The sequence below is a fragment of the Lissotriton vulgaris genome, chromosome 12, assembly GCF_964263255.1.
Source record: "Lissotriton vulgaris chromosome 12, aLisVul1.2, whole genome shotgun sequence".
NCBI classification, from domain to species: domain Eukaryota; kingdom Metazoa; phylum Chordata; class Amphibia; order Caudata; family Salamandridae; genus Lissotriton; species Lissotriton vulgaris.
Genome location: NC_141700.1, coordinates 758055844 through 758080647, shown reverse-complemented (window position 1 = coordinate 758080647; position 24804 = coordinate 758055844). Strand labels below are relative to the sequence as shown.

At 47.7% G+C, this 24804-nt stretch overlaps 1 protein-coding gene across 1 annotated transcript in view; it reads left to right on the top strand.

The window, feature by feature from the left end:
* Window positions 1-24804, top strand: part of DNAH2 (dynein axonemal heavy chain 2) — a 2538822-nt gene that overhangs the window by 2215116 nt on the left and 298902 nt on the right. The window contains exons 71-72 of the mRNA XM_086946066.1: window positions 9389-9537; window positions 11889-12022. Of these exons, the coding sequence (XP_086802192.1) occupies window positions 9389-9537; window positions 11889-12022 (283 nt within the window). The remainder of the gene's footprint in view (window positions 1-9388; window positions 9538-11888; window positions 12023-24804) is intronic.

The following is a 24804-nucleotide window of genomic DNA, read 5'->3' as shown; positions in this document are numbered from 1 at the left end:
GATTTAAGGACAGTAGGGTTACTGCCAAATCTTTAGGGCTTCAAGTCAGAGGTTCTAGAGCCAAGAGGTTCAGAGGCTTTTGTCGCTCTTCCTTTCGCAACTATCGGCAAGGTCAGCAGCAGCAGCAGTAGCAGCAGAATCAAATGTACAAGACATATAGAGGAAGACAAAAGGCTCGACCTCGAGGTCGTCAAGCCTCTTCCTCCTCTACCTCCTCCAAACCCCCCAGCCTCAGAAAAGCAGCCCTAGATCCGAAATTCAGCATCATGTGAGTTACCTACTTTCTATGGGATTGGGAATCGGTTACATCAGATCTTTGGGTTCTCAATCTCTTAGAAAATGGGTATGCCCTTCCCTTTCGGGAATTCCCTCCCAATTACCCTCCTTGCCAAGGTTTTTGCACGGAGGAACATCTGTTACTACTACAGGAGGAAGTGCAGACACTATTAAGAAAGGGTGCGATAGAGGTGGTCCCAGAGCAGGAAAGGGGTCAGGGATGCTACTCCCGGTATTTTCTGATACCCAAAAAGGATGGCAGGCTTCGTCCAATCCTGGATCTCAGGATTTTGAATCTCTATCTGAAACAAGAGAAATTCAAGATGCTCACCCTTGCACAGGTTCTTCAAGCGCTGCTAGAAGAAGACTGGATGGTCGCACAGGAAGTATCTCCGTTTTACGGTGGGATCGCAACACTATCAGTTTGCGGTCCTTCCTTTTGGAATTACTACTGCGCCTCGAGTCTTCACCAAGGTGATGGCAGTGGTGGCAGCACATCTCAGAAGGTCGGGGATTCCAGTATTCCCCTATTTGGACGACTGGCTTATCAAAGCAGAGTTGTCAGAGAAGTGCTCCAGCATCGGCAGGAGACAACTCAGTTGTTGTACCGGTTGGGTTTTTCAATCAATATACCCAAGTCTCACCTGGTGCCCTCCCAGCGCAACCTGTTCATAGGTGCTGTACTGGACACAACTGTATGTTGTGCATTCCCTCCACCTCAAAGGATTCGCGACATACAGGAAATGATTCCTTTATTCTACAATGGAGCGGTCGTTCCAGTCCTGAAGGTCCTTCGCCTGCTCGGTCTGATGGCTTCCTGCATTCTGTTGGTCAACCATGCACGCTGGCTCATGAGGGCGCTCCAGTGGTGCCTCTGCAGGCAGTGATATCAACACAACGGAGATTTCAGGGAGTCTGTGAGGATCTCCAGAGAAACTGCAGCGGATCTGTCTTGGTGGAGTGTGGAAGGCAATCTGTCTCAGGGAAAGCCTTTTCATCTACCTCCTCTGGTGGCCACAGTGATAACGGATGCATCCACTCTAGGGTGGGGTGCTCATCTGGGGGATCTAGAGGTCAAGGGTCTTTGGTCTCCAGAGGAAAGGTTGCTTCACATCAACCTTCTGGAATTGCGGGCGATACGTTTGGCGCTCAAGGCCTTCCTGCCTTCCCTTCGCGGTCTGTCGGTTCAAGTCCTGACGGACAACACGACCGCGATGTGGTACATCAATAAGCAGGGAGGAGTGGGGTCGCAGTGTCTCTGCAGGGAGGCTCTGCACCTCTGGTCCTGGGTTCAGGGCCATCAGATTTGTCTGATGGCAAATCATCTGGCCGGAGTTCTGAACGTGCGAGCAGACAGTCTCAGTCAGCAGTTCTCGGCCGACCACGAGTGGAGGCTTCACCCAGAGGTGATTTGTCACGTCTTTCAGACGTGGGGGACTCCTCAGGTGGACCTGTTCGCCACTTGCGAGAATGCTCACTGCCCGTCATTCTGCAGTCTCCAGTATCCGATGCAAGGAGCCTTGGGAGACGCGTTTCAGTTGAGTTGGGCAAGTCAACTCCTTTACGCGTTTCCTCCCATACCTTTGATTCCTCGGGTTCTGAGGAAGATTCGCCAAGACCGGGCCCAAGTTATTCTGGTCGCCCCGGATTGGCCAAGAAGGGTGTGGTACACGGATCTTCTCCACCTTTCCTCTCGCCCGCCGCTCCGTCTCCCGTTCAGAGCAGATCTCATCTCTCAAATGGAGGGGCAGGTTCTACACCCCCACCTCCAGACATTACACCTTCATGCCTGGAGATTGAAGGGGGCAACCTGAATTCCTTTTCTCTCCCACACGACGTGGTGGACGTCATATTATCGGCTAGGCGTGACTCCACTAAATCCATTTATTCTTGTAGATGGTCAAAATTTGTCTCTTGGTGTGGGGAGTGTATGTTGACCCTTTGAAAGCCCATTTATCTAATGTATAACAGTTTGCTCTTTCTTTGGCGCAGCAAGGGTTTGCTGTTGCTACGGTAAAGGGTTATCTTTCGGCATTGTCGGCATTTCTCTGTTTGCCGGACCAGCCTTCTCTTTTCAAATCTCCTGTGGTTTTGAGGTTTTTGAAGGGCCTCACAAATAAGTTCCCTCCGACTCCTTTTATTGTTCCTCAGTGGGATTTAAATCTTGTCTTAACATACTTGATGGGTTCTCCCTTTGAACCCTTGCACAAGTGTCCCATGAGGCTTTTGTCCTTTAAGACAGTCTTCCTGGTTGCGATTACCTCAGCAAGGAGGGTAAGTGAGCTTCAAGCTCTAGTTCCAAGCCCCATTCTTGACCATTCATGCTTATCGAATGGTTCTATTCTATTCTATGGTTTTGGTAAAGCGCAAACAGCTGCCCCAGCAAAGAGGTGTCCCGGCGCTATAGAAGCCACAGAAGCCCTACCGGAGCTAGGTATACAAGGAGAGAGGAGAGCTAACAAGAGGGGAACAGGTGAGTTTTAATGGCCTTCCGGAAGGTGGAGAGATTATCTAAGGAACGGATGTTTAGAGGTAGGGCGTTCCAGAGCTTAGCTCCCAATACTCTAAAGGAGCGGCCGCCAACGCGACAGAGTTTAGAGCGGGGACGCTCAATAGGTGCTGATTAGAGGATCTGAGTTTACGACGCGGAACATAGGGGGTGAGAAGATGACGTAGCAGTAGAGGGCTTCCAAGTTTGAGGATTTTAAAAGTCATGACAAGTGTCTTGAACTGTATTCTGGAGTTGACGGGTAGCCAGTGCAATTTGCAGATAGTGGCTCTGGCCGAGCTTCTGCGAGGGAGGCCGACCAGGGCTCTTGCCGCTGCGTTTTGCACGCGTTGCAGTCTTGCTACTTCGCTTTTGTTAGCACCTAGGAGGAGAACATTGGCGTAGTCCACGCGAGAGAGGATTGTCACTTGGATGATAAGTTGGCGGACTTTAGCATCGAAGAAGCCAAGTATGGGACTAAGACTCCTCAGCAAGCCAATGCATGTGGCGGCCACTTTCTTAGTATGGGCCTGATAGCTAAGAGAGGCATCCATCCAGACACCCAGATATTTTACTAGGGACTTGGGAGGAGGAATGGAGCCTAAGGAAGATGGCCACCAGTGCTCGTTCCAGTGGCTGGTGTTTTTGCCCAGGAGTAGCACTTCCGTTTTCCCGGCGTTAAGCTGTAGGCAGTTATCTGTCATCCAACGAGCCACTGCAGCAAGACCATCTTTGAATCTAGAGGCTGAGATGTAGAGACCTTCCGTGAGGGTGATGGTCAGCTGTGTGTCGTCGGCGTACGACACTAGTGTCAGACACCACTCTTTGGCCACTGCTGCAAGTGGTTGCACATAAAGGTTGAAGAGGGAGGGGCTTAGTGCAGAGCCTTGAGGAACTCCCTGAGCGATGGGGTGGGGTTTGGATAAGAAAGGGGGGGCTGACACTCGGAAGGATCTGTCTTTGAGGAAGGAATCGAACCATGTCAGAGCAAGGCCGGAGACTCCAACCGTCTCCAGACGATTAAGAAGGATGTCGTGGGATACCGTGTCAAAGGCTGTGCTGAGATCTAGAAGGATCAGCGCAGCACTTTGACCGGAATCTAAGATCGTCCGGAGATGTCCAGATGTAGCCAGAAGAGCAGACTCCGTGCTATGGCCAGGTCTGAACCCATTTTGCGATGGGTCCAGGATATTGTTTTGGTCCATGTGTTGGATAAGGATGCTATTTACATGGGCCTCTGCAAGTTTGGATAGCCAAGGGAGCAGAGAGATAGGTCGGAAATTTTCCGGCTTAGAAGGGTCCAGGGTGGGTTTTTTAATGATGGGTGAAACCCAGGCTTGTTTCCACGCAGTCGGGACCTTAGCAGAGGAAAAGGAAAGATTTAATATGGCAGCTATGGAAGGAAGAAAAAAGGTGAGTGAATCCAGGAATTGAGTGGGCCTCATAGGGTCTGCAGGGGAGCCAGATTTAACCTTTCTGCACAGTTTTGTGAGGTCATCGTAGGAGATTTCTGGGATGTGAGTTAAGGTGGTACAGTTGGGGGTGGGATTGATGGGGTTGGTAGGATTGGGGGAGTGTTGAGGGAAGGATCTGTAGATTTTTTGGACTTTCTCTACAAAGTACGTGGCGAGGTCTTCGCATTGTTGTGTGGACGAGATGCTGGGGGAAGGAGACCTGCTACGCTGCAATTCTTGAACCAGTTTAAAAACTATTTTGGCTGGGTTAGAGCTTGAGTTGATTTGGTCTGCGTAAAAGGCGGCGCGTGCTGCGCGAATGGCTTTGTGGTATATCTTTAGTTTTGATAGGTAGTTGATTTTATCCCCAATGTTGTATTCTTTTCTCCAGACCAGGGCTGCTTTTCTCCCTAAGGTGGTGACTCCCTTCCACCTAGGTCAATCTATTACCCTTCCTTCCTTTTATCCTCCCCTCACCCTTCCTAGGAGGAGGAGAGACTACACCGTCTGGACCCCAAGAGGGCGGTGAGTTTTTATATTGATAGAACTAAAGACTATCGAATTGATGACCAGCTCTTAGTTGGGTTTGCTGGCTGCAAGAAAGGAAGAGCGGTACATAAGAGGACTCTTTCAAGATGGATCATCCTCTGTATAAAGATCCGCTACTCTTTGGCCGGTAAGGATCCTCCAGAGGGTATAAGGGCTCACTCTACTAGAGCTAAGTCTTCGACATCTGCACTTTCAAGAGGTGTGCCGGTTGAGGACATTTGTAGAGCCACGACTTGGGCCTCTCTCCACACTTTCGCAATGCATTATTGCTTGGACACTGAGGTGAGGAGGGACGGCCACTTTGCGTGCTCTGTCCACCAGGATTTTTTGGTTTAGAAGAGTGGACACTGTAGGAGAGTAGGGTCTGCAATCCTATGATCACCCCAGATTTTAGCTTTTTGCTTCACTGGTTTACGACTTTCCCTGGCTGTGGGCCTGCTAATCAGACCCACAGCCTCGCTGTTCTCTCTCTAAATTGACACACATGTACCTTAGGTGCATTTACCAATTGGTACTGGGCCACCTTATCAGTCCCTGTACAGTATACCTTAGGTATCCAGGGCATAGGTGTACCCAGGGCCTACCAGGGGCTGCAGCATGTATTATGCCACCCCTGGCTGGCCATCTAAATCTGACACAACTGGCTGCACGACAGCTGGGGCAAGGTGGTGTACACACCCTTTGCTTTAGATATAGTATACCTATATCTAACCCTAAAATGACACATGTATTCCTATCAGTCACTCCTATGGCAGGCCTTATCAATCCTGAAGGCAGAGTGCTTGGAATTATGTGAGATGGTGCTCTGGCATGAGCTTAGCCCGTCTGCAGCTTGTGGAACCAAGTCCTAATAGTTGTTCCATGATAACGCATACCATATACTCTCAAGTGCATTATAATCCTTGCGGTTATTTACCAACTTTGGTATCGCTTTATCAAAACATATCGAGTAAGGTGTCATACGAATTGGAATACTAACCCCTCGCCAATTCTGGCGACGGGGTTAGCATTCCACCCTTCTAGAGGGACACGACATGTATGTAACTGTGAACCCCGGTTAAAGTTAACTCGAGCCTCAGCATCACAAAATGGATGTTGCCACCACAGACACAAGTCTGACCTCCTGCTGCTGGGAGTCCTTCCAGCGAGGAGAGCTTGGACAAAGGGTTTCCTGTCAGGGGCGGTGCTAGCACCATCCCAGACAGGGTTTTGTGTATCCCAGGTAGGCAGGGCTGAGAGGAAGGTGACTGCAAGTGGCACCCCGGTGCTCACTGTGCATATGCCGGCTTGAACCAGTTCCAGGGGCACACCAGCCCCTGAGCTGGGGAAAGTCCGGACAAGGGAGAGGGGTGTAACCACCCCCCTCCTGGTCCCACCCATGGGCAGGACCTAGTCGCGTGCCAGCCCGTTTCTTTAGTATAAAGGTAGGAGCGGCCCCCTTCCCAAATTGGATGATTCTGAATCTTGACTACTTTCCACGAAAGAACTCTTGAACATTTCTGAAGACTCTCCCTTGTGGCTAAGGAGTAGCCACCCTGCACAAGCGGGCACCATCTATGCGCATGCGGTTTGCTGCAAGTCCATCCTCCGGATCAAGACTGCCCAGCTCGACGAGACCCGGATTCCCTGGCATCTCTGACCTCTACCTACATCATCAGCCCAGCTGAGATTCGTGGGTGTGACGAGACCTGAAGTGACCGGCCATCTTCAAAACTGCACGACGCTTATCCAGCACGACCGCCGAGGGATCCTCGAGTGAGTGCTTTGGGGTTTGAGAAGCCCTAACCCTGAGCAGCTCCAGCACCGAAGTCCAGCCCCCCAGCATCCACAAGATCTGCGTGGGGCCCTTCTGCTCTTTGCTGCTCACCGCGTTGTCCGGTCACTTGCCTGCTGGCTAGTGGCCCTCCTGAGGACGAACCACAACGATTTTCTTTGCTGGTCTGGTTTCTCCAGACTGGCCCTTGCTCCCTTCCAAGAGAGGAGCACCCCGGACCCTCCTGGTCCACTCCAGACGCCATCTTGAGTCCACCGCGTGGGCTTGACTTTGCCAAGGTTTGTTGCCCCAATCCTGGGTCCAGCATCGCCGACAGCAGACACCTTCGTGGGACAGCTCGCACCTCCATCCTGGTCGCCGACAACGCCTCCTGGTCCGAGAGACTGCAGAGCCCAGCGTCGCCCACTCACCTGGTCGAGGTGACTTCATCTGGTGCCATCCTGGTGCTCACCTAATCACTGGCTAGTGATTAAGAACTGAGGGCCAGATGTAGGTAAGTAACATTTACCGAATCTTAATTACCGAAAATTACCGAATTTTACCGATTCGGTAATTAAGATTCGGTAAATGTGAGGGGTTGGTATGTAGGGAATCCAGATGTTTCCTTTTACCGAATCGGTAAAATTCGGTTTTTACCGATTCGGTAAATACCGAATCGGTAAAGCCTATTGATTCCTATGGGCTTCAAAGCCCATAGAAATCAATAGGCTTTACCGATTCGGTATTTACCGAATCGGTAAATACCGAATTTCACAAGGGTGCAGGGGGTGTCCTGGCACCCCCTAAACAGGATTGGGTGCCATGTGGCAGGCATACAAGCCCTAGGGGCAGGTCTGCCTGTCATATGGCACAGGTGTGCATGCACACATGTGCATGCACACCAGAATCGGTATTTTACCATCAAATAGTATTTGATGGTAAAATACCGATTCTGTAATGCTTGTGGGACTCAGAAGAGTCCCACCTACATATCAATTTTACCGAATCGGAAAAAATACCGATTCGGTATTTTACAGAATCGGTAAATTTACCGATCGGTAAATTTACCGATTCTGTAAAATACAGGGCCCTACATCTCAAATTGCATTTACCGGCCGGTAACGGCCGAATTCGGCCGTTACCGACCGGTAAATGCCTACCTACATCTGGCCCTTAGTCCCCTCTGCTTTCAGGTCGTCTCCATCATTGATCCAGGCTTGGATCACATCGAACTTCGTCACTGGTCGCCTGCCAGCAACTTCTTCTTTCAGGCTCCATAGACTGTAACGAGGATTCCCGACGTCTTTTGAACCCTATGCAGCCGCAGCCCCTGGGCTAGGTAGCCTGAGCATTTCGGTGCTCCAACGTAGGTTCACTATCTAAGTGTCCAAATCCTTTTTCATTTTCAGCCTATCTAGTCGGATTCGTCCGATAACTGTAACTTTACGAATACTAGTATCCATAGACTTTGTCCCGCATCCCGCGTGAGAGTGCACACTCTGCACCCGATCTCCCTAGGCCTCCTGCTCCTAACCTTAGGGTTCTGTAGTGTAGTCCTAGCGATCCTGAAGCCTCTGGATCTTGTTACTTACCTGCTAGTATTTTGCATTCCACTTTTGTAGTATATGGTTTTTCGTGCCCCTCAGGCATTTGTGTAAATTGTGCAACTTAAAGTATTTTCTTAAGAGTTTTGTTGTGTGCTTAGCTCCCTGACTCATTAAGAGATCAGGGTAGACTTGTTATAAATAAATATCCTTTTATTTTCATAACAACTTGTGTGGTGTCCTTTCACTTGGTGTTCAAGGGGTATATGTGATGGTATAACAGCTGGCTTAACACGCCCTCTAGAGTTTAGCCTAAAGACTGCTCTTGTCCATGCTACTAGGATAGCTGGTCTATAAGGTTGACTTACAACCAATCATCAATAAGGGTTGTTTGGAATGATACACAGTGATCACTAGAATAGTGAGCACTACATATCAGGCCAACTTCTCACAGACACCCTCCTCCGGGAGTGGGAACTGCTGTGGGACTCTATTCACAAGGTGAGGAATCCACTGGCAGATGTATCTATCAGAATAACAAGTTACTTACCTTTGGTAACGCTTTTTCTGGTAGATACAGTATCTGCCTGTGGATTCCTCACTGACCCACCCGCCTCCCCGTTATCCACTCTTCTATGTCAGAGTTACTGTAATGTATTTACTTTATTGTCAAGGAGTTGTTTATTTCAAATGTTTAATTGCATTTACTTCACACTGTGTGTGTTACCTTGATACTTGTACTGCGTATACTATGTATATGTCTACTGTCATTGGTCCGTCCGTGTGCCTCGAAGGCACGGAAAAAAGGGCGGAACTGATGTCATCACGCCGCTGGCGTGGGCCTATTTTAGTGTCGGTGACGTCAGCCTCTATGACGTCGTCCACGTCGGCCCGAAGCTACAAAAGAATTTCCGAATGTTGCTGACGCAAGGGGGATATTCACAAGGTGAGGAATCCACAGGCAGATACTGTATCTACCAGAAAAAGCATTACCGAAGGCAAGTAACTTGTTCGTCTTGCTCCTCACTTTAACTTTCGTCCCTCGTGGTCATGGTCACCTGCTCAGTGGTATTTTGGAACAAGCATGTGACCTATGTTCTTGCTTCAGTCAAGCTCTGTATCACTAAACTGCAACCATTTATACAAAAAAACCTTGTCCTGCTTTGGCCTGTACAAGTAAAATTACATGTGAACAGCTTGGATGTCCAGTGGATCTCCTAATTAGTGCATAAACAGTGTTTATCTTTGTTCCTACAAAGTTGTCATATGTACTTTATGATGTGTCCCAGGTTGAAGTTTAAATTCTTTTCCATTTGTCATACAGCTGGACGGCTACAAATAAAGATTGGCGACAAGGAAATTGAGTACAATCCTGCTTTCCGTTTCTATATCACTACAAAATTGTCCAATCCACATTATACCCCTGAGGCCTCTTCCAAAACCACAATTGTCAACTTTGCAGTCAAGCAGCAGGTGAGTTTTTTTGCCTCATCATACTTTAGAAAACTAAATCTTGGCCATGTGCATTAATGCTACTGTGACATGCTAATCTAATTAGCTTCTAAGAGAATCAGTGCATCACTGTAGCTCCCTAAGAAAATCAGTGCATCACTGCATCATGCCATTGTTTCTTCTCTTAAAATAAACAAATAATGCAAAAAAGAGACCCAGTGCAAACGCAGTTTCCTTTCAAAATAGTGTAGTTGGTATAAGATCATTGTAGAAGTGAAAAAGTTAACAATTGTGAGGGCTAACACTAATGGATTGAAAAGGTGTGGATTTACTCTCTGATGCAAAATGGCTTATGTGAAGCTTCCCCCTGGGCTTTTGAAACGTATTGCCTTGCTTTCTAATACATGGTCTGCTCTAGAGTGTTAATAGCAGCAGACAAAATTTTGACCACCTAAACTTAAACAACATATGGATTAAAACAAGTGTTCCACTTGTCCTTCTTCTGTTTTGTACCTACATGATTTTCCACAAATGTTTAGCACATAAGAAAGTTCCAGCAGTCTCAGGCTCCATTTCAGTCCAACTTGAATGTATGCTAATGATACAATTGCTTTCAATCTCACTGAGATTGGATTCATGGAGTGATTGCGATACTTTATCAATATATTCGAAACAGCGCCTCAATAGTTTCTAAGTATAAGAAATGTATTTTTTTCAAAGAACCGGAAATGCATCTATTTGTGTTGGAGTTTAGACATATTAGAAAGGCTATCTTAGTATGCGTATTTAAGCTTGTCTTTTTCTCAGAATCTGTCTAATAGTTCCCATTTGAAAATGAATCTTGGAAGGTTCTGCTGCATGGTGGGGGCAGTCATGCCTTTAACAGATATTTGAGCAATTGCATTTTCTGCTTCTTTTAAGGGTTTATAATATGAAGGTGCCTCCAACGCCTTTATATGCAATTAAACATAAAGATGTGGTGTCTTTCTTCTTCTTCTTCTTCTTCTTCTTCTTCTTCTTCTTCTTCTTCTTCTTCTTCTTCTTCTTCTTCTTCTTCTTCTTCTTCTTCTTCTTCTTCTTCTTCTTCTTCTTCTTCTTCTTCTTCTTCTTCTTCTTCTTCTTCTTCTTCTCCTTCTTCTTCTTCAATAGAATAGAGGATATTGTATTGAAAAGCATATGCTCCTTTAAATAATCTATACCAGTGGAAGCCCCTGAAAAATAATTTTGCAGAGTGAATAGCTATTTGATTGGCTTAGGGACAATAATATGCAGGATGTGCAAATACATCTTGCTTCCAATACTCCCTTACAAGCTTTAGGTAAGAAAGCGCTAGCATTGAACATCAGTTTTCAAAAATTAATGAACAAATTTAGTCGTTGCAACTGTTTCTCCCAGGTTGATGTTTATAGAAAATTTAAAATATATCAAAGTGGACTTAAAGAATAGGATTGCAAAAAACTGTTTAAAAGCAAACAGTTCACATTTTTCTAAGCTGGCATTGTACAGAACAGTAACACGTATGCATTGGTAAAAATCTTTAGAATTATATAGCAATAGTTCTGGATCAGAAATTACGGAGGTTTGCGTTTTTATTGCGATCGGGGGGAAGGGGGGGTGCTCCTCCTTAAATCAATTGTTGGTAGAATGGCAAGTCTGAGGCATAAAGAAAACATTAAAACATTTAGTACCTAAATCTTGATACTTTTTCTTGGGCATTGTTAAAAAATATTGTTTGAAAGCTTTTATATCCAATGTTTACTAACAATAGGATCACAAGCGCTAAAGAAGCATTATCATATACTATAGTCCATGTGAAACACTCTAATTTGTACCACCTTTTTTAACTTTGGTTAAAGTATTTTTAAAATTGTATTGACATTTTTAATTTTAAATAGTTTTATTAATTATCATGTTTATGTATGTTTAAATGTTTTGTTGATCTCCTTGGAGGTCTTAAACCAAATAAACTGAATCTATATCAAGTAAACACGTTTTGGTTTTTAGATCACAATAGAAAGTAGGTATTGGATTGTGAACCTGTACAGACCACTAATGCTCAAAAGACCTTGATGATTTCAAAGATGTAATTGATAGTAGTTTCTCCATTGTGAGATGTTCACTATATTTATAAATAGCAATATTTCCCCCTTTGTGTGGTATCACAGATCACTCTTTTTATGATTATACGAAGGTGCCACATTTTACTGTTTATCTATTTTTCAAATTTCCAATAAAAACTTAAAAATGACAGCAGCTGCAAAGTCAGGCTTTGAACGTTTAATGTTCCTTTTTTGTTTTGTACATAAGTGAAATGAAAGAAAGCCGCACAGCTACGCTTTATAGCTTCTCTTCTATCTTTTCTTCCTTTTCAGGGAATGGAGGCTCAACTCCTGGGAATTGTGGTGCGTAAAGAGCGCCCTGAGCTAGAAGAGCAAAAGGATTCGCTGGTTATTAACATTGCGGCTGGCAAGCGAAAACTACAGGAGCTTGAGGATGAAATTCTCAGGTATGCAGGAGATATGATTAAGAACTGGCAATATATGATATGTCTAATAGAGACTACTAGTCGCAGATTCCTTACCTTAGAATATTCTCCAGGCGTCAGACTAGATCCAGAAATTGTTGAGAATCCCCTCTTTTGCCAAGAAGTGGCATCATCCAGCTCTGAGTGGCGCCTTCCACACTGTAAGTGATTGATGCACTTGATGCCTATTTAGGCGAATATGACTCGTTATTTCACATACCATTACTTCACAGCATTTTACTACGAAGTTTTTACTTAGCAAATACGATTACTACGCAAGTTTTTAGTTCGCATACCTTTACATTGCAAATGTTAATGTATGCGAACCAAAGACTTGCCTTGTAATAATAACAAACATTTACCCCAACACTACACTAAATACTAAATACAAAAACACTACCCTACACGTAACAAACTCTAAAACACTAACCAAACAACAAAACACTACACTACACTACACTACTCAACCACCATTACACTACCCTAAACCCTAAATCACTACCTCCTGCTCGGCCCTCCCCGTTCCCCAACCCGCTCCCTACACTCAAACACTACCGAGCTGACACCCCAACACTACCCTAAACGCTAAAACACTACCCTACACAACACCACAACACTACCCTAAACCCTAAAACACTACCCCCTGCATAAACCTCCCCCGACCCCCTGTCCTGTCCCTACACCCAAACACTACCCTGCACGGTACCCCAACACTACCCTAAACCCTAAAACACTATCCTACACTAACACCACAACACTATCCTAAACCCTAACACACTACCCCCAGCACAACCCTGCCCCTACCTCCAGTCCGGTCCCTACACTGAAACAGTACCCTGCATGACCACCCGACACTACCCTAAACTCTAAAACACTACCCTTCACTACACTAACACCACAACACTACCCTAAACCCTAACACACTACCCCCACATTGACCCTACCCCCAGTCCTGTCCCTACTCCCAAACTTTACCCTTCATGACCCCCCAACACTACCCTAAAACACTAACACCAGAACACTACCCTAAATCCTAACACACTACCCCCAGCACGACCCTGCCCCTACCCCCAGTCCTGTCCCTAATCCCAAACACTACCCCTAAAACTACCCTAGTTCCAAATACACTACTATACACTACACATACACAAGTATACTACCCTAAAACCTAAAAAGAATTACCGCCTGCACGACCCTCCCCCTAGGACAACGCCCCCTGGCTTACCTCTCCTGACTTCCTCCTCGTAGCTGATGAACCCTATGCTGGACTCCTTCGCGCCCCTTGCCCCCTCACTCCATTACGACGTTGTCCGCTTTCCCAATCACTGATCAGCTGCTCCCACTCCCCTCCCACTGCAGTTGTTATCACTCACCTTCCTTCTTGCAGCATCGCTTCCTGGAAGGAGTTCTGCCTGAAGTCGCGTCCCGTTGACAGAACCCGAGTGAGTACCTTGTTTGTTTAGCCATTACAACGCATGCGATGTTACAACTTGTGTAGTAAAGGCTACGCGTTCTTGCATCACATGCGTTGTAAAGCTTGCAAAGTAATGGTATGCAGAGTAAAGCCTCCGTAGTAATTGATTACCTATCTAGGCACCACCCTAGTGTTCTGACCTCAGTTCCTTTTTTTCCACGCCATCATTCCAGACCCGGAAGGAGCTCCCCTCAGACACTTTTTGATTGAATTCTTTCAACATTTTGTCGACTTTTTTAGTGTGCATTTTTTTGTCCCTAAAGAAACCCACCTGGTTCAAGCCTTGTGGGGCTTGTCTTCAACATATGCCAGTGGTAGACCCCTACGTGGTGTGTCTGTGGTACCTGTTGAGGTACCACAACTCTGCGCTGGGCGCGGAGTGCAGGAATATGAACTCCGAAGCCATCCATGAGCGGCCCATGAAGCTCATTGCCGCTCACCATACGTTTCCGTGCTGCTCCCAGTCCCGTTCAGGTATGAGGTCTTGGTACTGCTCCATCGCTCGCATCAGTCTTTGTCACAATCCTGGACTACTGCAGGTAAGACCCATAGGAAGACGTTCAACAAATCGAAATGCTCTTCGAGTTCTCCGTAGCACTCCCATTCTCTGTTTTATCTTCCTCCTGAAATGTGTAATGCAATTCTGTCAGGCAGGCGTTTATGCTCAAAAACTATTTACACCTGCCGATGATGCATGGTGCACGTCTTAATTGGTTATTCTCCAGTATTGGGGTGTCTTTCTTAGATTCACATGCCTGAATCATTCCCCATCGTCGGAGTGGGAGTCCCACAGTACATAAAAAAGCAATACTATGCCTATAGGAAACCAAAAACCTTGGTAATAACCAACCAGGAAGTAAAGTAACCCTAAGCTACAGTGCAAAAAACTTCCAAACCTATGACCATCCTAGTCATTTTGTATAGACCAAACTGCAGCCAATCAGGCGTCAGCACCCACCAGAACGTTCTCCCCAGAGGCTCAGGCTCTCAGATTTTCTACTGCACGTCGTGTGAAGGGAGTCTCCCTGAGCTCTGCTCAGTACTTCACAACTTTGGTTGGTTTTTTCCTTCTTAAAGATGTCATCTTCAAAATCCCTCTTCAGGCCTTGTGACTCTTGTGGAAAGCTTAGGCTTTTTAAAGAAGATCCCCACAAGAAGTGTATTTATTGTCTGTATCCAGACCATGAGGTAAAGGAGTGTAAGATCTGCAGAACTTTTCCTCAGAAGACCCTCAGAGACCTGGAGGGTCGTCTTCTCCTATGGCTCCAGAAGATCAAGGACCAGGATAACACCCTTTCTGAGGTAGGAAGTATAGCCTCGGGGTCAACTATGTCCTCTAGAAAGAGGAAGGCTGAGGTAGAAATAACTTCTCCTGGGGCAAAGGTGTTGAGAAGAGCCCAGTCCTCTAAGGATTCTGGCGTGCCTTCGAGTTCTACCTCAAAAAAGGCATCTCCACCTTTAAAATCTGGACATGATACGCCCCCAAGAAGGTCTGGGAAGTCTTCATCTTCCAAAGGACGATCAAAGACAAATTTACCTCAAAAAACAACATCGTCGATGGCAGTGTCAACGACGGCTTCTTCGTCGACGGTTGTCAGCGTCGACGGTTACCTTCTCGTCGCCAAAGCCAGAGATGGTGATGTCTTCAGCCTCTTCCCCATCGACGCTAGTCTCTGTGATGGTTCGACCCATATCGTCGACGAAGGTAATGCCATCGATCACAGATGCCCCATCGTCGACGAAGGTTATGAAGATCCCGTTGACGAGCGTATTGTCGTCGAAGCATTCGTCGACGAAGGCCATTCCGTCAACGGTTTCCTCGTCGACGAAGACCACCTTCCCATCGACGACTTCATCGTCGACAAGGGCACCTTCCCGTCGACGAACACCTTCCCGTCGACGACCCCATCGTCGACGAAGATGACATCACCTTCGACGGCTACGTCGTCGACGAAGACTACCACGTCGTCAAGATCATCGTCGACGAAGATTGCATCGTCGTCGCCGACAAAAATTACTGTTCCATTGACGACGAAGGCACCGTCGACGGTTGTACTGTCGATGCCTCCTCTCTCATCCTGTAGGGAGCTACAAGTGTGGTCAGCTGCGCCATCTGCAATCTCTTTAGCCTAGCCATCTACGACAGCTTCCTTATTGGAAAGACGGGCTTTCTCCTTGACGGTTCTTTCCCCGTTGAAGTTGCCTGAACAACTATTGAACTCTGAAGAAGATGAGGAGCAATCTGAGGAGGATGAGAGGTTTCGTGCAGCTAGGAGTGCATTGGAGCTGCTTACAAAATACCAAGATGAAGATCAAGAAGAAGAGGAACAGTTCCTCGAACCTACAGGTCGGGCTCCTACCTCGGTACCTACAGCACAGATGCCTTTAGATCTTCTCAATAATTTACAATATATGTTGAGTGACTACTATCTCTTATGCCTCAAGCCTCTTCTGCAGCGTTCAGGCCTCCAAGGCAATCTTCTCTGTTGCCAGTGTCAGAAGCACGAGCTATAGTCCCTCCTTCTCCAATGCCATCTCACCATACACAAGGGGATGATACCTCTGGAGAAGAAAGAGAAGAGGGAGAAGTGGACGATAAATCAGTGTTGTCGGAGTGGACGAATACCAAGCTCAAACCCCTTCTCCTACAGGTCCACCTGCTGCGGATTCTCTCCCCCTGTAGATATCGGAGGATTCCATCTTTCAATGGAAAGAGCGACAAAAAGATTTTTAATTGACATGGAAACAAAACAGGAGGACTGTTTCCTGTACGATTTTAAGGATCAGCCTCAAAAGCAGGTTAAGACAATACAAATAATTGACTTTATTTGGAAAGCGGGTCTAAAGATAATGTGTACGCCAAATTCTCTACCTGCAGTGTTACCTCGAGTAGATAAAAATACAGGGCACCTCTCACTTCACCAGCATGCCTTATTGGACAGTCTAAGACGGAGTCGGCCGTCACCCAGGCGGCTCGGAGAAGAGCCAGGAATCCATCTTCGCAGATAACCGCTCTACCAGGCAGGGACGGTAGACGTCTGGACTCAATTTGCAAAAAGGTGTCAACTATTGCTGCAACTACTGTCCGTGCCGCAAACTCCCTAGCGATATTAGGGAGATATGACAGACAAATGTGGTAGGATATATCGCCATATATTGAGAAGTTTCCTTCCGGAACCTGACAGATCTGAAGCCAAGAAAATACTCAATGAAGGAGAATGTACCTCAGCTGAAATAATTGATGCAGCAGTAGATGTGGCAGCTACTGGTTTCAGGCAGTTGGCGGGTGCAGCAGCACTGAGAAGGCAAGGTTGGCTGATATCAACATCCTTTGGCCAAGAAATTCAAGCTAAAATCATTGACATGCCTTATGACGGGGAGTTTCTATTTGGTCAGCATGTTGATGAGGCTTTGCAGACTATAAAAAAGGACACAGAGACGGCAAGATCGCTGGGGAGTCTACAATTTCGCAAATCGTCCTTTGGTGGTGCAAAAGACGGGGCAATTTTTCCAATAGAGGAGGAGGATACTCTCAGCAACGTTCGTATCAAAACACACAAAGTAACCAAAGATACCAGCCGTACAGACAATAGACTTTCGGTCAGTGAGGAAACAATGTTTCTCAAGCAAGAAGGAAGTCGTCATATCGGGGACGAGAGACCTCCAAAAATAAATGAATCGGTCAACCTGCCACCATCTCTACCCATCCCAAGGTCGAGAATTGGAGGACGAATATCCTGTTTCTTATCGAATTGGTTAAAAATTACTATGGACAGATGGGTCCTAGACGTAGTAGCCAGGGGTCATGCACTGGAATTTGTCAAAACTCCCCCCAAATTCTCCCCCAAAGGGTCTACCACCAGCTCATCTCAAAGAGCTGTTCTCCCAAATAAACGTTATGATTCGGAAAGGACCATGTGAGAAGGTGGCCTGATATGCAGTGCTCACTATTCTAGTGAACACTATGTATCAGTCCAGCAACCCTTATTGATGATTGGTTGTAAGTCAACCTTATAGACCAGCTATCCTAGTAGCGTGGATACGAGCAGTCTAAGGCTAAAGACTCGAGAGGGCGCGTTAAGCCAGCTGTTTACCACACATATACCCCTTGAATACCAAGTGAAAGGACACCACACAAGTGTTATGAAAATAAACAGTTATTTATTTAAAGATCACAACAGCCCTGTACTCTTTATGAGGACAGGGTACTAAGCACAAACCAAAACTCTTACAAAAATACTTAAGTTAGCACAGTATATACAAATGCCCGAGGGGCACGGAAAACCATATACTCTGAAAGTGGAATGCGAAATTCCTAGCAGGTAAGTACAGTACTAATAGCTTTTGGAATCGCTAGGACTTGACTAGGGAATCGTTAGATTATGTCTAGGAGGCCTAGGGGACTCGGGTGCAGTGTGTGCACTCTCACGCGAGATGCGGGACAAAAGTCTATGGTAGCTAGGAATTAGAAAGTTAGTGTTCTCGGGCGAACCCGACCTGGTAGGGAGAAAACGAAAGTAGATTCTGACCCTTGGATAGTGAGGCTATGCTGGGGCACCGAAATGCCGAAGTTACCTAGCCCAGGGGCTGCAGCTGCATAGGTCTGAAAAGACGTCGGGAATCCTCGTAGACGGACCAGGAGCCGGAAGAAAAGATGCTGGCCGGTGACCAGTGAAGAAAGTTCAGTCGGATCCAAGCCTGGATCTTGAAGATAGATGACACCTGAAAGCAGAGGGGACCAAGTTCGAGACTACTAGCCAGTAGTCAGTGGGCACCAGGAGGGCACCGGATGGTAGCCACCTCGACTAGGTGAGTGGGTGACGCTTGACTCGAAGATCTCACGGACCAGGAGGCGTTGTCGGCGACCAGGATGGAGGATCGAGCTGTCCCACGAAGATAGAAGCTGTCGGCGTCGCTGGACCCAGGATTGGGCAACAAAGCCTTGGCAAATTCAAGCCCACGCGGTGGACCTAAAATGGCGTCTGGAGTGGACCAGGAGGGTCCGGGGTGCCTCTCTTGAAGAAGGAAGCAAAGGCCAGCCTGGAGCAACCAGACCAGCAGTCGTGAAGTCGTTGGGCGTCGTTCAGAGGGCCACAAGCCAGCCGGCTAGTAGCCAAACAACGCGGTGCACAGCAAACAGCAGAAGGGCCCCACGCAGATCGTGGAGATGCAGGGGGGCTGATCTTGGGTGCTGGAGCTGCGCAGGGTCGGGGCTTCTCGGACCCCAAAGCACTCACCAGTGGAGGACACGGTGGGCTTGCAGTAAAGATGTCGTGCAGTCTTGGCGATCGTCGGTCCCTTGAGGTCTCGTCGCACTCACGGTTCTCAGCTGGGCTGTAGAGGTGAGTAGAGGTCAGAGGTGCCAGGGAAGCCGGGTCTCGTCGAGCTGGGTCGTCGGATTCGTGATGAAGGACTTGCAGCAGACCGCAGTGTTCTTTAGGATGGTGCCTGCGGATGCAGGGTGACTACTCCTTAGCCACAAGGGAGAATCTTGAAGAAGAAATCGTGAAGTCCTTTCGAAGAAAGTGGTATCTTGATTCCAAAGATGATCTAATTTTAACAGGGGGCCCGCTCCCATCTTTATACTAAAAAAGGGGGCTGACCCGGTGACTAGGTCCTGCCTATGGGTGGGACTAGGTGGGGGGTGGTTACACCCCTCAGCCATGCCGGACTTCCCCAGGCCAGGGGCTGGTGTGCCCCTGGAACTGGTTCAGACCGGCCTATGCGTAGTGAGCACCGGGGTGCCACTCAGCAGTCACCTTCCTGTAAAGCCCTGCCTACCCAGGATACACAAAACCATGTCTGGGACGGTGCTAGCACCGCCCCTGACAGGAAACCCTTTGTCCAGGCTCCCCTCGCTGGAAGGACTCCCAGCTGCAGGGGGTCAGACTCGTGTCTGTGGTGGCAGCATCCATTTTGTGGAGCTGAGGCTTCAGTTAACTTTAACCGGGGTTCACAGTTACATACATGTCGTGTCCCTCTAGAAGGGTGGAATGCTAACCCCGTCGCCAGAATTGGCGAGGGGTTAGTATTCCAATTCGTATGACACCTTACTCGACATGTTTTGATAAAGCAATACCAAAGATAGCATTTAACCGCGAGGATTATAATGCACTTAAGAGTATATGGTATGCGATATCATGGAACAGCTATTAGGACTTGATTCCGCAAGCTGCAGACAGGCTCAGCTCATGCCAGAGCACCATCTCACACGATTCCAAGCACTCTGCCTTCAGGATTGTCAAGGCCTGCCATAGGAGTGACTGATAGGAATCTGTGTGTCCATTTTAGGGTTAGGTATAGGTATACTACACCTACAGCAAAGGGTGATTACACGACTTTGCCCCAGCTGTCATGCAGCCAGTTGTGTCAAATTTAGGAGGCCAGCCAGGGGTGGCACAATACGTGCTGCAGCCCCTGGCAGCCCTGGGTACACCTATGCCCTGAGTTACAGGGTCTGATAAGGTGGCCCAGTACCAATTGGTAGATGCACCTAGGGTACATGAGGTAATTTAGAAAGAGAACAGCCAGGCTGTGGGTCTGATTGGCAGGCCCACAGCCAGAGAAAGTCGTAAACCAGTGAAACAAAAGCAAAAAAAATCTGGGTGATCATAGGATTGCAGACCCTACTCTCCTACATGACCCCCCCCCAAACTTTGGGACAATAAGCTAACCTTGACCAGGTGAGTCTTCTTGTTCTAAGTGGAAATATCTGGAGAGCCCATCGGCATTGCCATGATCAGTACCAGGTCTATGTTCCACTGTAAAGTCCATCCCCTGTAGGGAAATGGACCACCTAAGCAGTTTGGGGTTTTCACCCTTCATCTGATTTAGCCACAAGAGGGGCTTATGGTCGGTCTGAATCTTGAAGTGAGTGCCAAACAAGTATGGCCTCAGCTTCTTCAGGGCCCAAACCACAGCAAAGGCCTCCCTCTCAATAGCTGACCAATTCTTCTCTCTGGGGGTCAGCCTTCTGCTTATAAAAGCAATGGGCTGATCCTGACCATCAAAATTCAGTTGAGAAAGAACAGCTCCCACACCCAACTCAGAAGCATCTGTTTGGACAATGAATGGTTTGGAGTAGTCTGGACTCTTAAGGATAGGTGCTGTGCACATGGCCTGCTTTAGGTCATCGAATGCTTTTTGACAGCCTGCTGTCCACTGAACCTTTTTTGGCATTTTTTTACTTGTCAGTTCATTTAATGGTGTCACAATGGAACCATAGTTCCTGACAAATTTTCTGTAGTATCCAGTCAGGCCCAAGAAAGCTCGAACCTGAGTCTGGGTGGTTGGAGGAGCCCAGTCCCTGATTGACTGTATTTTGCTCTCCAGTGGCTGAACCTGGCCTCCACCTACAAGGTGGCCCAGGTATACAACCTGTGTCTGCCCTATCTGGCACTTGGTGGCCTTGATAGTGAGGCCTGCTGCTTGCAGAGCCTCTAACACTTTCCTCAGGTGGACCAGGTGATCCTCCCAGGTGGAGCTAAAGACAGCAATATCATCTAGATATGCTGCACAGAAGTCATCCAGCCCAGTAAGGACTTGATTCACCAACCTTTGGAAGGTGGCAGGTGCATTTTTCAGACCAAAGGGCATTACCACAAATTGATAATGCCCACCAGGGGTTGAAAATGCTGTTTTGGGCTTGGCATCCTCAGCTAACCTGATTTGCCAATACCCAGCTGTTAAGTCAAATGTACTTAAGTAGTTGGCAGAAGCCAATCTATCTATAAGTTCATCTGCCCTTGGTATTGGATGGGCATCAGTCTTAGTGACTGCATTGAGACCCCTGTAGTCTACGCAAAACCTCATCTCTCTCTTACCATCTTGGGTGTGAGGCTTTGGCACTAGAACTACTGGACTAGCCCAAGGGCTATCTGAGGGTTCAATGACTCCCAATTCCAACATTTTCCGCACTTCAGTTTTTATGCAGTCTCTAACATGATCAGGCTGCCTGTAGATTTTACTCTTGACTGGCAGGCTGTCACCAGTGTCAACCTCATGGGTGCACCAATTGGTCTGACTGGGTGTCAGAGAGAACATACGTCTGAAAGACTGAAGAACCTGTTTACAGTCTTTCTGCTGATGTTCAGAGAGGCTGCCACAAAAGACAACACCATCTACTGACCCATCATCAGGATTCTGAGTGAGCAGGTCTGGGAGAGGGTCACTCTCTTCCTCCTGTCCCTCATCTATGGCCATGAGCAAGCTCATGTCCTTCCTGTCGACATATGCTTTGAGCCTGTTGACATGGAGTACCCTATGGGGACTCCTGGGAGTTCCAAGGTCCACCAGGTAGGTGACCTCTCCCTTTTGCTCAAGGATTGTGTGGGGCCCAGACCATTTGTCTTTGAGTGCTGCTGGGGCCACTGGCTCCAGCACCCACACCTTCTGTCCAGGCTGATAAACAGTCAGGACAGCCTTTTGGTCATGCCAAGCTTTTTGAAGTTCTTGACTGGCCTTAAGGTTTTCTGATGCCTTCTCCATATACTCAGCCATCCTGGAGCGGAGACCAAGTACATAGTCCATTATGTTGGTTGCAGGCTTTTTGAGAGGTCTCTCCCATCCTTCCTTCACCAAACACAAGGGGCCTCTCACAGGATGCCCATACAAAAGTTCAAAAGGGCTGTAGCCAACCCCCTTTTGTGGGACCTCTCTGTAAGCAAACAGAAGGCAGGGCATCAGGACATCCCATCTACGCCTGAGTGTTTCAGGTAGTCCATGAATCATCCCTTTTAGGGTCCTGTTGAACCTTTCAACAAGCCCATTGCATTGTGGGTGATAGGGTGTAGTGAATTTGTAATTGACACCACACTCCTTCCACATAGCAGTTAAATAGCTTGACATGAAGTTTGCACCTCTGTCAGAGACAACCTCCTTAGGGAAGCCCACTCTGGAGAACACTCCAACTAGGGCCCTTGCCACCACAGGGGCTGTGGTGGTCCTAAGTGGAATAGCTTCAGGATACCTGGTGGCATGATCCACTACCACCAGTATAAACTTGTGCCCTGATGCTGTCTGGGGTTCCATTGGACCAACAATGTCAATCCCCACTCTTTCAAAGGGCACCCCCACCACAGGCATTGGTATAAGGGGGGCCTTTGTTGTGCCACCTGACTTACCACTGGCTTGGCAAGTGACACAGGAGCGACAAAACTCCTTGGTATCCTCATTCATGTGAGGCCAGTGAAAGTGTGAGACAAGCCTGTCCCAAGTCTTTGTCTGGCCTAAGTGTCCTGCTAAGGGAATCTCATGGGCCAAGGTAAGTAGGAAACCTCTCTGAGACAAGGGTACAACCAGCCTCCTGGTCATGCCAGGCTTGGGGTCTCTTGACTCAGTGTACAGGAGTCCATCTTCCCAGTATACCTTGTGGGTACCTGTGGCGTTCCCAGCAGCCTCAGCAGCAGCCTGCTGTCTGAGGGGTTCAAGAGAAGGGCAGCCTAACTGGTCCTTCCCCAGGTCTTCCCTTGAGGGTCCCCCTGAACCCAAGAATTCAACTTGATCAAGTTCAAACTCTCTAGGCTCAGTTTCCCTCAATTCCTGCAGGTCAGCCTCCTCTGAGACTTGATCCACAACCTGGGGCAAGGGGGAAGGCACAGCCTTAACCCTACTGCTCTTTTTCTTGGAAGGTGTCTGGTCCATTGTTCCAGGATCCAGCACCTGTTCAGTGGGGCATCTTCTGGCCTGTGACCTAGTCACAGCAAACACATGTGCTGGCAAACCTAACATTTCCAGATGAGTCCTCTGCTCCACTTCTGACCATTGTGATGACTCCAAATCATTGCCCAACAAACAATCCACTGGGAGGTCTGAACTAACTACAACCTTCTTTTGGCCAGTTACCCCTCCCCAGGAGAAAGCTACAATTGCCATACTATGATTGGTAGTGACATTGCTTGCATTGGTCACCAGGAATTCTGTACCTGGCATGATCTGTCCAGGGTCCACAAAGCTAGGTGTCACCATTGTGACACTGGCACAAGTGTCCCTATAGGCCTGAGCCATTTTTCCATTAATAAAAGGTGTCTGTCTGTATTTGCCCAAAGTATTGGGACTTATGTCAGGGGACATATCCATATCCCCTGTACTGACAAGGACAGCCTGAGTGAGGGTGCCAACTAAGTTGTCACTCCCCTCAGAACCCAGGGTTAACCCTACTAAACCCTTGGGAGGTGCACTACCACTGCTGGCTGTACTAGGGGGCACAGGTGCCTTAGGGGCTGCAGTGGCAGGAGTCTGCCCTCCTCCTTTCTTGGTGCACTCACTAAACCAGTGAGTTTTACTTTTGCAGTATTGGCACCACCTTTTAGATTGGCCTTCTTTCTTCTTTTGGGGAGCCTGACCCCCACCCTCTTTGGGTTGTTGGGGACCTGTCGAAGACTTCTGGTCATTTTGTTCCCCTTTCGAATCCTTACCCTTCTGGTCTGCTTTCTTCTGACCACCTTGATTCTGGCCCTGGTTCTGTTTAACTCTTGTTCTAACCCATCTGTCTGCCTTCTTTCCCAATTCTTGGGGAGAGGTCAGATCGGAGTCAACAAGATGCTGATGCAACAACTGGTTCTGACAATTGTTTAAAATTTGCTCTCTCATCATCAAATTGTACAATCCTTTATAATCAGTAACCTTACTGCCCAGCAACCAGCCCTCAAAAGCCTTAGTGGCACAATCTACAAAGTCAGCCCAATCTTGAGACTGAGTTTTCTGGGTATCCCTGAACAGCACCCTGTACTGCTCAGTGGTTAGGCCAAACCCATCAACCAGTGCATTTTTCAAGACTTGGTAATCATTAGCATCCTCCACCCTTGTGGTGAGGAGCTTGTCTCTTCCTTTACCCTCAAAGGAGAGCCACAAGATAGCTGCCCACTGACTTGGGGGAACACCTTGCACAGTGCAGGCCCTCTCCAAAGCAGTAATCCATTTGTGGATGTCATCCCCTTGTTTAAAGGGGGGCACTATCTTACCAAGGTGTTTTGTATCAAAACTCCTTTCCCTATTGCTAGGTACAATGCTGCCACCAGTGGGGACTGTCCCACTCAATTGTTGCTCTCTAGCAAAGGCAAGCCTCTCTTTGGCCAGGGCAAGTTCTTCCCTTTCAATCCTCAGATTGGCTGCCTTTTCCTTAGCTTCATACATTCTCCTCTGGGGAGATGTCATTCCCCTTTGAGAGGAACGTTGAGAGCCATTGGTATGAAGGGATCTGATAGAGCCTCTTGATAGAGATCTATCTCGTCCATTCCCAATGTTAAGCTGACCTGAGAGTGGCCCCAAGGGTCCCCTAGTGCCCATCTCA